The sequence below is a fragment of the Ursus maritimus genome, unplaced genomic scaffold (genome assembly GCF_017311325.1).
Source record: "Ursus maritimus isolate PB19 unplaced genomic scaffold, ASM1731132v1 scaffold_12, whole genome shotgun sequence".
NCBI classification, from domain to species: domain Eukaryota; kingdom Metazoa; phylum Chordata; class Mammalia; order Carnivora; family Ursidae; genus Ursus; species Ursus maritimus.
In genome coordinates this window covers 65,228,906-65,245,431 of record NW_024423564.1, presented here as the reverse complement: position 1 = coordinate 65,245,431, position 16,526 = coordinate 65,228,906, and the positions used below count along the sequence as shown (strand labels likewise).

At 39.2% G+C, this 16,526-nt stretch overlaps 1 protein-coding gene across 1 annotated transcript in view; it reads right to left on the bottom strand.

Moving 5' to 3' along the window:
* The window catches only part of AGBL4 (AGBL carboxypeptidase 4), a 1,288,259-nt gene that overhangs the window by 514,515 nt on the left and 757,218 nt on the right, over nucleotides 1–16,526 (bottom strand). Inside the window, exon 5 of the mRNA XM_040626601.1 lies at nucleotides 1,743–1,959. Coding sequence (XP_040482535.1) covers nucleotides 1,743–1,959 — 217 coding nt within the window. The remainder of the gene's footprint in view (nucleotides 1–1,742; nucleotides 1,960–16,526) is intronic.

Below are 16,526 nucleotides of genomic sequence, written 5' to 3'. Positions count from 1 at the left end.
TTTTTTTTTTTTTTTTTTTCCTTAACTGAAGGTCACTGTTCCACTCAATGTGGTCCACTATATGACTCTCTACTATTGGATTCTGGTAACCATTCCTTCCCTTCACACCCCTTGAACTGTTACTAGCCCCAGGGAAATGCACTATGCCCTGTGGTTTCCCTACACACTCCCCACACCTTGTAAACAGCCCATTTATTAAGCCCTCCTCAAATTATCCTAATGTGAGGCTGCCATCTGTTTCCTGCTAACATGCTGACTGATACACCATGTGTTCCGAAATATATAGGCACCAGATACCCATGCACCCACCAGAAGCAGTTAGGAAGACAGAGTAAAGGGAAGACATTTAGCAAAATCTTAGTGCATAGAGAATCTCAGACTATAAGAATATCATCATGACCACTTCTAGCTTTTGAGATCAGATTTGACTCTCAGGTATCTGAGCCGTAGGCAAGTCCTCTTTATTTCTCTCCTTTTTTTGGGGGGGGGGGGTATGCTGGACTAGACTCTATGTCTTTTAAACAGCCTAGTCTTGAAAACTTTTATTTAGAAGTGGGACTCCCTTCTAGGTTGAACTCACAGTCACTGGGTAGAATCCATCTTTCCACCAACACGTATCAGAACTTCGAGTATAGTATTTTCTGCCAATTCCACCACTTAGATCCTCACTTAGGATCTTTAAAGTATTCAATATGCCTATTTTAGGGGCACAATTTATCACCTGCTGATTCATTACAGTAACTGAAGTATCACTGACCACAGAGAACAATGGTAGGCAGAACAATGCACCCCTTTCCCAAAATGTCTAAGTCCTAATCCCAGAAAACTGTGAATATGTCACTTTACATGACAAAAGGGACTAAGTGATTAAGTTTAAGATCTTTAGATGGAGGTATTATCCCAGATTATCTGGATGAGCCCAACATAATCACAAGGGTCCTTATAAGTAAAAGAGAGAGGCAGGAGATTCAGTGTCAGAATTATGCAGCATGAGAAAGACTCGACCAGCCATTGTTGGCTTTGAAGATGGAAGGGAACTATAAGCTAAGAAATGTAAACAGCCTCTAGAAGCTGGAAAGAACAGTGAAATAAATTCTCTCCTGGAACCTCCAAAAGGAATGCAGACCTGCGGATACCTTGATTTTAGCCCATCGAGACCAATTTCAGACTTCTCCTGAACTGTAAGATAGGAAATTTGTGTTGTTGTAAGCCACCAAGTTCATGGCAATTTGTTATGCCAGCAATAGGAAACTAATACAGAATGTAAGACTGAAATCTCTAGACCTAGAGAACAAAACCTGGGAAGGGAGAAAGGCTGGGAACTGATGGATGGCAGAGACAGACCACATCATGGGCAGCACAACCAAACAGCACACCACTTGCTAACCTGCACTACAGGCAAGTTGAATTCATTAAGAGACAAATGTATTTTTTTTAATCTCAGAGGCTCACACTCAAAATGCTTTTATGCCTTTAACATGCCTGTAACACCTGGTAGGAGCCTCCTTCTTTTCTCACCAGAGTTTTTGTATTTTGTTAGAGAGCATTACCAGCTTCAATTCAGAAGGACAAGCATCTGTCTCCTATCTTATTCTGTGACTTCCTGTTGGCCACAGAGGCAAAGAATGGCACAATAAAAATAATTATTTTTATATACAAAGCATCAATGTCCGTCGTTTGCATTCTATAAAAACCCATTGCTAAGCTCCTCCCCCAAGGCTGCCTATTTGAGTAGGCCTTACCACGCTCTGACCCAGCTGCTCCCGAAAGAAGTAATCCATGTTTCTCTTTTGCAGGCTGTCAAGGTAATGCTGAAAGCGTGTGTACGTATACGGGTAGCAGTAAGCAAATTGGTAAATATCTTCTTCTCGGTCAAAACAAAATGCAAAGGACATCACATAATTCTTCCTATGGTCCGGGCACCGGTAGTAGTAAACATTTTTAGGTGGCAGCCTTTGCCTGAAAGATACAAACAAAAAAATGTGGGCATATCAGACAATCATTCAAGCTTCAAAAGGTAATAAACATGAAGAGAAAAACTGAAACATCAGGGAACTCCATGTGATGCCTGGGAACAACCACCATACCATCTATGGCCAAAAAGAGACCAGGATTTGGCAGCACTTTGTTCAAATTCCAGCCCTACCCTTTATCAGCTGTTTGGACAATGCAAAGTTAAAGATTTTAGTCATTGTTTACTCTTATTTTGAGCATTTATTATATGCCTAGGCATTGTACTAGATTCTTAATGTATAATGGTAAATAGGATAGGCAACGTATTTTTCCTCATGGAGTCTATAGTGTGGTGGGAAGTCAATGAAATGTTAAAAATAAATATAGAATATAGTTACAGACTCTTAAAGTGCCTTGAGGGCAACTAAAGACTGTGATGTTATGTGGAAATAAATAGGGGAGGCCTACTTTTCCTAGGGAAGTCAGGTTTTTGCATTATAAGGCTAATTCAGACCTTTTAAAAATAAGCTAATATGCATTGTAAATATTCAAGGAGGAGGAAAGAATATTCAACATTTCTTTAAATTATTATCATTGTTTTTCTACAAAGCATTCCATGATACTAATTTTCCACAGAAGCACTTTGGGAAATACTGCTTCAAATATACTGTGTAGGCAATTTTGTTAAGTCGTCACGTTCATTCTCCAATAAGGAACTCTGAAACATATACTTGAGAAAAGGCAAAATGTCCCAGTCATAATTCCTATAACTTCTTTACATTCATCCACACCATAGGCTCACTGCCCTCTCAGGCCGCATGACATCCGAATTATTTACACTGTTTTCCTGCAGTGAATGCCTCTCACCTCTGTGCCTTCAGAGTCCTGTTAATCCTACAAAACCCATCTCAGACTGTGCCTTTTCTAGGATTATCCACTGACAATTCCAGGCCTATTCAGCTCCCACATTTTGCAGTAACTCTTGCTTCTTTATGATGGCTTTGTAAGTCTTATCTACTAGGATCAGTTTGGAAGCTCCTCAGAGGCAGGTATATTTGTGAGTGTTACTGGCACAGTGGGTGAAGGATGCAAGGCTCACCTGTAGGGGCTTGGCATTCAACTGAGAAGCTATGAGACACAGGAGCATATAGAGGACAGTGTGAGGAGGGGGGTGTAAGTGATGGGGTTGAGAAAAAAAAGATTGGTGGTGGCTCCAGGTACAGCAGCTTGAAGAAAACTGTTAAGAACTCCCAGAGCATTATAACATGCAGTATGTTGCAGAATCTTGCTTCTACCTTGGTGTCCTTCTGAGGCTGCCTAAGTATCCAGGGTGGGAAGTAAGTCTCTGAGCTTCCTGTGGAAGAGCAGAGGTTGCAAGACACTAACTCTGTACATACAGCAGCTTGTATTGTTTGCCTGTAGCCCTGGATCTTGTGAATTTCACCCAAACATTAAGTGAAAAGCAGAGAGGGGAAGAAGAAAAAAATAAAGGAAGGAAAAAAGGAAAAGAAGGATTGAGGGAAGAATGAGGAAAACGAGATAGGAAGGAATGAACAGAACACGCACGGCATGTGGGCAGATCAGTATGGCTTGTTTCTGGGGCTCCTTCAGTACCTGATTTAATTCTCATAACCATTTGGTCAAGGTAGGTATTATCCCACTTTGCAGATATGGTTGTGGAGGCTCATAAAAGTTAAGGAGCTCACCCATGATCTCAAGCAAGTAAATGATAGAGCTGAGACTCAGATTTATTTCTGTGTGATTCTGAGTCTAGTACCTAGAACATTCCTCCATAATCCCTCTTGATAAATTATGAACTTCTGGCATTCCAGATATGGGCGTGTGCAAAAGCCAGGAGGCAAGAGAGAACAAGTAAAATGTTAGAACTGAAAGGAATTCATCATGGCTGAAACACAAAGAGTGAGAAGGGACATCATGAGAAATGTGTTTGAAGAGGAAGGCAGAAGCCAGACTAGAAAGGGACTCTATAAACCATGTTAAAGAATTTAAAAATTATCCTGAAGTCACAGAGTACTTTTCAAGTGAGTGAAAGAAATTAAGTATCATGACTGTGCCAGTCCATGGAATTGATATTTGTCAGAAGGACAGAAGGATAGTAGCTGCACAGGTGTAGAAAACAAGACAGATCTGACTGTATTAGAAAAAAGTGGCTGAAGTGATGGGACATAAAGTCTAATATGGTTGAGAACCTGAAAGTCGGCTGAGGAGGGCAGGGTGGTATAGAGAAGAGCATAAGCAACAAAGGAACAGGGCCTTTGCACATGAATGTCAGTGTAGTATCAAAGGCTGTCTATGGATGTGCTTGGGTCCACCACCAGAATTTGCCTCCTACTCCCAAAGCCACACAAATAAATATGTAGGTAACAACAGTCTTTAAGGCAAATATAACTTTAAGACAGGCACCTCCTAGACACTCCTCCTTTCTAACCAGATTGCTACCCTAGACCTTCTTATTTTGAAATGTTGGGGCTACCAGTGACGAGACAGAGAAATAATGGCCTGGAAGGTGCATGGGGATTGAAGAGAAAAGTCATCTCCTCCTGATATTTCTGTATGTGGAGTAAGAGAATGAGCAGCTCTTGAGAGGGCAATGGGGGGAATAACAGCCTCCATATCAGGTCTTACTTCATTGTTTTATGTAGCAAATATTTGTTAAGTATCATACACCAAGCATTGTTTGATTAAGAGAAGAGGTAAAGGAAGCAGTGGACTAAAAGACTGAGAACCCAAGTGAGATTATTAACCATAAAGTTGAGTTTCAGAGGAAAAGGTGGAAAGTTCTGGACAGAGAAGGGAACAGTGGGAAACCAAGATCAGACCAGTGCAGAGACGAGGCTATAGAAAGAACAGGTAATGGTCTACATATGTGATGTGATTGAACATGGAGGAATGTGAGGCTGGTGGAATAACCTAGTCTCAGGGTTCCAGATTTGCATTCAAAAAGAATGCCAGTTGAAAGTGGCCTGGAGGTCTCTCGCCAGTCGTCTGTGATACTGGCTTCAGGCTCTGGCTCACAGATCTGAGCACAAGGTGAGCACGTCTTCATATGCTAGTGATTCCTACAGTGATAGGCCCCTTGGGTTATGATGCTGATGTTCTCAACTCTTCATTTACTAGTATATCTGATCAGGGTCCAGGCTTTAAATTTAATCACCTCAGTTTTCTCCTATTCTTGCCAAGTTTAGCAACTTGACTCTGAGAGCCTGCCATCTCCACCAAATTTGATTATGTGCTATCAAGAGAATTCATCTAATGCCTGCAGCTGTCCCAGCTCCTCTCCTGAGTGGGTTGGATGCCTAACCTGATTTGCAGACAGAGTGAAGGTAATAGGCCCTGGGGTAATCATTCAAGGAAGCTGAGATGCTGCTCAGGGCTTAGATTTTCTAGACTCTCCTAAGAATACAAATAAAAATCTATTTGAGAAGAGCTCAGTAGACCAAATTCATGAGGACTTTCAAGTAACACAAAGAAGAGAGGAAAATAAAGCGGGGACTAAGTAGGAAAAATGTCTCATTTGCAATGCACTTCTGTTTTTTCTCTTATTTTACTTATTACATTTTTACTATGTCTCAAATATCATGTTAAATGTTTTATATGCTTTATCCTTTAGTCTTCACAATAACCCCATGAGCCAGGGGCTATTAACATCCCCTTCACACAAACAAGAAAATTGAAGCTCAGAGAGGTAAAAAAGTCCCCTGAAGTGGCAGGGTTAGTCATACACAGAGCTTGTGTTAGACTCTGAAGTCTGTGCTCATAATCCCTATGGTACCATGCCACCCTCCTTTCCCCTGCCATCCAGCTTATCGCCTTATTTCTGCTTCCAGAAAAATCTGCTCTCACAGTACTCTCTTGCTAAAGACTCTTCAAACAACTCCCTATCTTTACATTCTGGCTTAGCCCATAAGGCTTCCTGAGATCTCCCTGTGATCTAGTATCATCAGTCATTTCTTCCTCCTTGAACCCTTTCTTTCATTCATACTGAGCTACTCACAACTCCCTAACACAATTTTAGGATTCCTCCCATACCTCTACGGGATCTCTTTGTATTTGATATTTTTTCCACTTGGACTGCCTTTCTTGCCATCTTACCTACTTGGTGAACTTCTCCTCATAGATGTGGCATAAGGTAGATTGTCAAGGCTAAAATAATTTTTAAATGAACTAGTCAATTACTAGACAAAAGAATGTATAAATAAATGTTTATCCTTTAACATACTTCTTCTCTGAATTCTTCTCTGACCATTCAGTTTTCATTAATTTTTCTCTACTTTAACATATAATATTAAAATAAGTTTTGGGGCGCCTGGGTGGCTCAGTCATTAAGCGTCTGCCTTCGGCTCAGGGCGTGATCCCGGCGTTATGGGATCGAGCCCCACATCAGGCTGCTCCGCTGGGAGCCTGCTTCTTCCTCTCCCACTCCCCCTGCTTGTGTTCCCTCTCTCCCTGGCTGTCTCTATCTCTGTCAAATAAATAAAAAATCTTAAAAAAAAAAAGAATAATAAAATAAAATAAGTTTTGTAACTTGGTATGTTCCTTAACAATGAACACCAAAAGCTAATGGAGATTTCTTCAAAGAAAGGGTAGGCTTTTTGAAGACAGGAAGAGTGTCACCTTTTCCCTCTCTTTCTCACTAGAAATGGCACAGAGAAGTTAACAATACTTGCTTATTTTAAAAAGCTATGATAAAAGGTAAGGAAAACTACCTCTGAAGATAAATGGTAGACATCACAGGGAGGTAGATTTTAGCTCAGTATAGAGACTCTTTAGCACTCAACTGAAGGGAAACTAGAAAGGCCCATGTTGCAGGGGAGTACAAGCAAGCATGGGAAGCTTTATGGAATCCCATAAAATAAGTTCTTATACTTGATGTGAGGTTAGACAAGGCAGCCTTCTGATTCCATTTAATACAGTTAGTCTGAGATAGCAGTGAAAACAATACAACAATGATGATAATAGTTACTACAACTATAATTCCTAGTATATGTACCTATCATTGACCATGCATATAATTTAAGTACATTATGATATATTAAGTCCTTTAATCCTAAAAACCATCCTCTGAAGTTATTCCTATTATCCCAATAATAGGACGAAAATGAAGATGGGGTCAAGAATGCCCGTTCTTAAGAAGAAATTTGTCCATGACTCCTCAGAAGACTTCCTTATCCTGCCAGAGATACAGAGATTCAAGATTTGGAGTGTGTGCTCTCAGGACTTAGAAACTAAAGGCTGATCCAGTTATTGGAACAAACCATCATCCTGGGTCCATCCTGATGACTGAAGAGGGCATCCACATGTGTGAGGGGACCCTGTAACTCACATCCTCAGATCCAGTCATGCATGCACATGTGAGTGAGCAAAGCACACACACACACACACACACACACACACGTATGTACATACTGAACAAATTCACAATCATACTTTATATATCTCTCTATTATAGCCTCTTTTGCATTATATCAATTTGAATATATATCTTTCTCCACCATTACATTGAGCCCTCCCTACCGCCCCTGCCCACCACCCACCCCCTCCCCCGCCAAGGGCAGGGACAATATATTGTTCATCTCTGGTTCTTCAGGACCTATAGAGAGCTTTGCTCAGATGTTCTTGAAAATGCTTATGTATTGGGTAAATTGATATATTTGTGAGTGAACTTTAAGAGATTAACAAATTGGAATAAATAATCTCAGCCATAGCAATATAAGTATATTGTGCTCTCTCCATGTGAAACTGAGTCATGCCCTGAATACATTAGGTTCTCAAAAACCTTCATGACTTTTAACATGCTTTTCCTTCTCTCTGCAATTGCCATTCCCATATTTTTCTACATAGTACATCCCTTTGTAGAGAAGTGAGACCCAGCTCAAATGACATTTCCTCTTTGAAAGCTTTGTCAGCAACTCCATGAACTAATTGCTCTAAATGCTAATTGCAGATAATGCTGTATTTCTGATTCATCTCAAAATCCATAGCACTTAGCATGGTGCTTGGCCCTGAAGAGGAGCTCAAAGCATATTTGTTGAATGAATGACTGAGTGAATTTATGACTTAATGAATGAATGAATGAATGATTCCTTCCCATTTACTATCCTCTCTGCCTTCTCTCCAACCTATCAGTCAAATTCCCAGTGCATCATTTAGGAGGTTAGTAGAACACAGAGGAAGAGAAGAAGCCTAGGACCTAATGGAATACACAGGGCTCTCTAAAACAAGAGCAATTTCTGCCCTCCTCAAGAACCCTGAAAGACAGGAGCCCTAACTTCCTCTTTAATCTAGCAGAAAAATATGGATACGGTTAGATGAGTTCCAATCCCACATTCTTTCTAGAAACTAGACACACTTTTTTCTTCATATTAGCAGAAAGGAAAATAACAACGAATCAATTTTTTTTCAGATTGTAAATTCTAAAGGAGGTATGCAAAATAAAGTCATTAAATACTCCCAAAGGGAGTAACATATATTAAGCACCTCCTGTTTACTAATAATGTGCTATCTATTTGATGAACATGATTATCTGACTGATAAACACATATTCTCCCTACCACACCAAGGCTGTGGTTACTGAAATTCAGCCAACAATTGCCAATTGCAGAAACAGTCTTTGTTTTTCTTCTTCATTGACCCAGGGGTGGAAAGCAACCCGGCATCCAGTTTTCCAGGTATATTTGAAATTAAGGTAAGACTTAATCCCTCTTCCTTTCATAAGGGCAGCTCAATCTCTGGTTTGTCATCCATGCTAACATGTGGCCTTTAGTTTACATTTAGCTGGAATAACCTAGACCAACACCTGGCTTGAGCCAGTTGGCCCCCTCCTTTTCTTCTCCAGTTTTTGACACAGCCAGGCAGCTGGCATGGATGCCCACATTATAAATCTGCCCTCCCTAGGCAAACAGGACCCACTCCTAATTCCAATCCTATCTTTCCCCAAATGGTTATAATGGTACTTCTGTCACCAGCATATCTATTCTTATCTTTCTCCACACTTTGTCATAGCTAATCTCTTGGTGAGTCACAGGGAGGGGGACAGACAGAGTGAGGGAGTGCTCAGATACAGGCAACACATTTTTACACCCAGTGTCTAATCAGATTACCATCTTATCAGAGGCTGATGGGCACTAGTGGTGGGAGGAGAGAGACAGAGCTACACATTGCCAGCTGAATTTTTGATAACAAAAAGACACTGCTCGATTCTTGAATTAACCTTTTTGTCCTACACACTCTATTGTTTGTTTTTCATAGTTTATTTTATATGTAGGGTATTTATTTATTTATTTATTTGTCTATGCCTTCTGGAGAAGGACATCCACACACTGTGGCAGCAGCTGCTTCTATTAATTCCAAGCCATTAAAAAAATTAAAATTAAACCCAATTACTTTGGCTGGTTCAGAACCAGGGAATAGCTGAGACTGATTATTCCCCCTGGTCATGGACAGCAGCAATATTCCTACCTATGCATGGCTGCTGGCAGAATGCTAATGCAGCCAGAAACTCCAGGGACAGGCTCTCCATGCAAGGAGAGGCTCTAAGTCATGTACTGTATATTCTCCATTCCAGATTCCCGAGAGGAAGCAAGAAGACGACACTGGACAAGATACCAGGATTGCTATAGTTCTTGGGAAGGACCCTTACTCTCTTTGTGCCTCGGTGTAAAATGTGGATATTAAAATGAGTCATGGTGACTCTTACGTGTAAAGGATTCTGCATTCAAAACTATCATTTGCTGGGATATAGGATGGTGTATGAGGCAGTATCAGAATGCTGGGTGCTTTGGGATGGGGCAGTAGGTTACAGCTGCAATGGTTCACGCTGGCACTGAAGTTCTGTATCGAAGTTACTTTGTTGCTGCATCACGGGCAGAAATACAATAAGGGTTCCTGGTGTGAGGTCACTAGTTTAGCATCTCCTTGTAATCCCCTTGCATAGGGCCTAGTGTATAGAAGGCACTCAATAAGTATTTTGAGTGAATGAATAAATAAGTCAGGCAGAGCTGAGTTTTGATTAAACAGAGATCAGTATTCATTTGCAGCTGCGGATGCCTTTTAGAAATATAGTCATGGTGCAACAGAAAGAATGCAGTCTTGGGCTCTATTGTACTTCCATTACTTATCAGTCAGGTAGCCTTGCTTCTGGGTTTCCACATCTATAAGATGAAAATAATATCTAGCTCATGGAGATGAAATTTGTACCTGATATCTAACAAGAGCTCAGGAATGGTAACTGATTATCACTATGCTCTGTACGACGGATAGTTGGCATCACACTATCTCTTGGTTCAGAATAATGAATTCCAAGTTCACACTAAGTGTTCTTAGGGTATGAAATGGGCAGAAAAGGTAGGGTAAGGGACAAAGGAATAAGTGGCAAGGGCTAGAGAAACATTTAAACATATGGATAAGAAAGAAAACCAGGCACAACTCTGTTTTCTCTTCTTGACCCTTCCCATGCCCAATATAACCAACACCTCCCTTTTAAAGAGGTATGCTGTCTGATAAAATTACATGTGTCTATATGGATACAGGAAGGCAGTTAACTCTTTCACGTCTCAAGTGGTGGTGGGAGAAGAATTCCAAGGTGGTGCCCTTGCTGGTAGCTTGCTGTACCAGACAACCATGCCCATGCAGCAATCTGAGAGATGCATGGAGCCTTCAGGTCACTTGTTGGGCGGATTGACAGGACACGTGGAAAATTATAGGTTAGGGGAATGTGAAATACGTTTGGGAAATAGAGACTGAGCAGTCCTTCTTATAGAGAATAGGCCAATAGGTTTTGGCATCATGTGGTGTAAATCTAAAATTCTTTATTTAATTTTTTGGTTACTCTTAAAAAAAACTTCACAATAAATCCTTTCACTAGCAATGAGCTCAAAAATACAAAAGTGCATGTTTTGAGAAAGTTAACTACTAACTTTTCATTTCTCATGAAATTTAGTGATGAACATGTAACTTGTATAAAATGTTTGTTGGTCTTTATGATCCACCGCAGGGGGTGTACTGATAACATGACCACATAAAATCCAGAGAGCATAAATCTGCTGAAGAAATGTCAGCATTGACTTGATTTAACAGTTATTTTACGAAAACTTATGCCCAAAGATTATAATTTATACATATAAAAGCAGGAGCTTAGAAGAAAAATGATTAAAATTATTTTAGAAGAACAGTCAATGTACTGTAAATGAAAACCCACACTTCAGAGTGATGTGTAGTATTACTTTTATTTAGAGTACATGACTGTTCTTCTAAAATAATTTCAATCATTTTTAATTCCAAGTCTTCTTGTATATAAAGTGGTAGCCATTACTATTAGCAGAACTAAAATCAGCAGTTTTAAATCAGTGTCATCAGATATTTTGAACAGAAAATAATTTAACTTAATTCCAATGTAATTTAATTATTTTCAGCCAATTCATGGCATCAAAGTAAGGTTTTTCTAAATTCATTCTGTTGAAGGTAAAATACTGTCTTAGTGGTAATGTCATTGCTAAATCAGTAAAATAAAAAGTTCAATATTAAAGATAAATTCCTTAGTTTTTGCTATAATAATATGAATACAAATTTTGGTAAAAGCAATATACTTGTTAAATTAACAAACCTACAGAGTAGGAATTTATTTTGAATTGTTTTGCGGTATCCATATAAATGATAATTGTATCCAAACAAGCTTCTATTTTCTACCTTCAAAATAGGAACTATAGTTCTCAAAATTTACACAAAGTAAGTGAACAATACAATCTTCATGAAGCTAACTGTAAACCACACAAACACAAAATTTTTGTTTTTCTTGGGGAGGCAGACCATGCTTATTTTCTTTACTGTCTGCCATCAGTAGGATTTTAGAGATTTTGAGCCTTTAATAAACTGCTTTGTTAATCAACATTGATTTTGCTTTTGTTGTTGTTGTTAATGAGACCCTTAAATTTTGTTAATGAGGCCACTAAATACGAATAAAATTTTGGTTGCATTTTGTTCAAAATCAACTGAAAATTTTTAATCAAATATTCGACAAATGAAGCACCTAAGTATTTCAGCTTTTAAAGCTTTTATCAAATTGCAATTACTGAAAACAAAGCTTGCAAACAAGAAGATATGACATTTATCTCTACAAAAGCATGGGAGGAACTGCATAAATTAAATGATGAAAGCATAATTGGAGAACAAGATTGAATTTTGAAATTCAGTGATGATACTTTGGGATAACTCACTTTAGGAGGAGATAAAGCCCCTATTTTTAATTGAATATTTATACAATATATTGTGCCAAGGTAGGATAAAATTGAGAAGGCCTACAATTTTGCAGCATCTGCATTCAGTGAAAATTTAAGAGTCAAAAAGCATCTTATTTGACAAAAGTTGTTTTATAAAAAAAAAAATTAATCCAAGAAAGTTAAACAAGAGAGTAACTATGAAAATATTTTGACTGAAATGTTTACATATTTCAATACTAAAAAGTTTACAACTGAGAATGTTCTTTATTTAGGAGAATTTGCTCTAAGTTTACCAGGTACCTCAGCACCTATAGAGATAATGCCTTTTATTTAAGGATATTATGATCTACAAAGAAGAATTACTTGAATGTGTCAACAATTTCGAACTTATTAACCATAAAATACAATTCTGAAGAAGACTCAAGGCAATGTCATCAAAAATAAAATAATAAAGCCTTATCATAAAAAAGATGTTCTTCATAAAAATAACAATGACATAGTATTAGATACCCATGTAGCTAAGAAACTGGTTGAAGCATGTGAATGTGTGCTGAAAGTAACCAAATTGATTTAAAGAAAATAAATAGAAGTTTTTCAAAAATTCTGTTTTAATGTATACGGATAAAGATTTATTTTATTTTAGTTTATCTTTTTTTTATAATAATTTTTTATTATGTTATGTTAGTCACCATACAGTACATCCCTAGTTTTTGAAGTTCCATGATTCATTACTTGTGTATCTTTTTCTTTTTAAAGATTTTGTTTATGTATTTGTTTGACAGAGAGAGAGAGAGCACAAGCAGGGGGAGCAGCAGGCAGAGGGAGAGGGAGAAGCAGGCTCGCCGAGGAGCAGGAAGCCCGACGCGAGGCTCGATCCCAGGACCCTGGGATCATGACCTGAGCTGAAGGCAGCTGGTTAACCAACTGAGCCACCCAGTGCCCCTACTTTATCCCTTACTTAAAACAGATTTTGATTTTAAAAAAACAATTATTTTGTAAATCCAGTGTAATAAAACAATTGGTGGTCAATACATGAATATTTCAAAAAATATACAAAACTTTATTTTTAGTTTCCCCGTTCACTCTCAGTTGGGATGATAAATTTATGTGGTCCTATCCATCTGCCAACCTGTTCTTGAATGTCTTACCTATCCATCTGCCAACCTGTTCTTGAATGTCTTACCTAAAATTCAACCTGATTAAAATGGATCTCCTGACTTCCTCCACACCTGGCCTTCTGAAAGTACTCCCAACTCAGTAAATAGCCCCACCATCTCCATCCATTCAAGTGGACAAGACAGAAACCTCAGAAGCCACCTTGATGTTTTCCTCATTTTCACTTTGTCCTTCCTTTTTTCATTCAATAAATTCTGCCTAAGAGCTTCCCATGTTGTACTCCTCTCTATGGTGAGGAAGCAGAAGTGGAAAAAAAAAAAAAAAAGCAATTCCATACTTTCATGGAACTTAAATTCTAGTAAGAAAGAGAGATAAACAAATTAATACATAATATAGTGTAAGGCAATGATAGCTGTAATGAATACAAATAAAGCAAGGTAAGGTCATAGAGGGTGATGGAGGGGGCTATTTTAGTTAGGGTAGTAAGAGAGGTAACCATTTAGTAGAAACTGAATGATATAAGGCAATAATCCATATCTATCTCTACCTATCTCTACCTATCTCTATCTATCTATCTATCTATCTATCTATCTATCTATCTATCTATCATCTATCTAAGAAAAGAGAGGTCCCGAGGTAAAAGCAAACACAAAGGGCCAAGGGCAGGAATAAGTGTGGTATGTCTCTAGAGCAGCAGGAAGTTCAGTGGGATTGAACAGGAACAAGTGAGAAGGTGGTCAGTACAAGATGAATTAGATAGGGAAGGAAGGGTCCAGATTACCAAGACCTGCAGGCCTTGGTAAGAGTTTCGTATGAGAAGTCAATGTGAGGTAGAGATACTGAGAGTGATAAAATGATTTGATTTACATTTTCAAAGGGTCTCCTAAGTACAGAAGTAGTCGTGGTGGGCAGGAGGGGGGTGAAAGCCAGAAGACCAGTTGGGTAGCTACTGCAGTGGTCCAGGAAGAACCAAAGATGGGTTGGGTTAGGGTGGAAGCTGTGGAGATGGTAGGAAGTTGCAGGATTTAGAATCTGTTTTGAAGGTAAAGACTTTAGGATGTGAGGATAAATTGAATATGAGATGTGAAAGTAAGAGAAAAGTCAACAGTGATATTAAAGGTTTTGGCCTGATATCATTTACTGAAATTGTTACATCCCTCATCTCATTAAGGTCCTTAAATTCTATCTTTAGAAGATATCTCCAAACTGCCTACTTGTCTCTATTTCCATGTTACTGCTAGTTTGCTGAAAAAGTCTTCTACCCTGCCCAGCTTTCTTTTTCTCACTCTTCTTCTCTCCAATCCCTTCCCCACATAGTTTTTTCACAGTTTAATTGGCTCATGCCATTTCCTGGATTAAAACTCTTACACAATTTCCAATTACTACTAGAATGGAAATCCAAACTCTTTAACATGACTTTTTACCTCCTCAGATGAACAAAGTTCATAGTCTATGTCGGGACTTTTAAATATTTTCTCCTCTACCTATCCTGTTCTCCACACTAACTCCCTCCCTTGACTAGCTGACATCTATCCTTCATTTTTGTTTTAGGTCAGATATTATCTTCCCTATCACCCCCTAAATTGGTCTCTCCTGTTAGTCTCCCTTGGAGCAACTAGATCCTCTTCCTCAAAGCACTATTTCAATTTACAATTGTATATGTGTTTGCACTTGTTTACTTACAGTTTACATTTCCAACTAGGTTGTAGTTTCTATGAGGGTAGGGACAGCACCTGTTTTTTGCTCACTGGTGAATAACCTAGCATCTGACAGAGTACCTGACACACGGTAGATTTGTAGTGGATATTCATTAACTGAATGGAGTAAATATGTATGGGTGAGGGGATAATGACAGAGAGGGAAGGTAAGAAGGCTGATTGTTAGTGGTCTGCGTGGACAAGGAGTTCTAAACCCACAGTTAGCTAGTGGGTTCCCAGCAGAGTTAGTTAGGGGTGGGTATTGCTGTGGAGGGGCTTCTAAGCTGCTCCATGAGCTAAGATTTTACAGGACTTCATATAGTGTTTCTCTCAGATAAAAGATAAAGGCAATAAACATCTAGACACAGGCTTTCTCTCTTTTCCTCTCCCACATAATGTAGTACCCTGATTTGTTTCTGGATTCCTCATGTTTCTCCTTCTACAACCATCAGATCAGAGCTTTTAAGCCAGAACATCTATTGTTACCCAGCTCTATCATGTGAGGAGTCACTGTGAGGCCTTCCAGACTGTAAAAGTAGAACTCAGCCTGGTCTATCAATAAGGGTCTCTCATCAAAATGGCCTCCCAGCAGAGAGTGGTTACAGGCTGTCCCTCTTTTCTCACTGAGTGGGGTACTGCAGGCTAGCCATGATCAAGGTGGGGGGTAGGGGGCTTTGCAGTAGACAAAGAAATATAGAGAAGCAGGACCATCTGGAGTATTTCTGATTCATGACCCAACCCCAAGTCCTAGCCCAGGGAGTACCTGTTCACTAAGTAAAATGAACTAAGACCCTAACAGAAAGACTGAGGAATAGATCTTGAGAGTAGATTCAAGTGGCCTGGAATTCAAGGAAGCCAGGGAATGACCTAAATTCCAGGCTGCCAAATCCAAAGAGCTTAGTCAAAACGTGAAGTGAAAAATTATCAACACCCAAAAAACAAATAATCCAGTCAATAAATGGGCAGAAGACATGAACAGACACTTCTCCAAAGAAGACATACAAATGGCTAATAGACGCATGAATAAATGCTCCACATCACTAGCCATCAGGGAAATACAAACCAAAACCACAATGAGATACTACCTTAACACCAGTTAGAATGGCAAAAATCAACAAGACAGGAAACAAGTGTTGGCAAGGATGTGGAGAAAGGGGAATCTCTTACACCGTTGGTGGGAATGCAAGCTGGTACAGCCACTCTGGAAAACAGTATGGAGTTTCCTCAAGACATTAAAAATAGAGCTACCCTATGATCCAGCAATTGCACTACTAGGTATTTACCCCAAAGATACAGATGTAGTGAAAAGAAGGGGCACATGCACCCCAACATTCATAGCAGCATTGTCCACGATAGCCAAACTGTGGAAGGAGCCAAGATGCCCTTCAACAGATGAATGGATAAAGAAGATGTGGTTCGGGGTGATGGGTATTAAGGAGGGCACGTGTTGTGATGAGCACTTGGTGTTATACACAACTAGTGAATCATTGAACACTATATCAAAAACTAATGATGTACTATACAG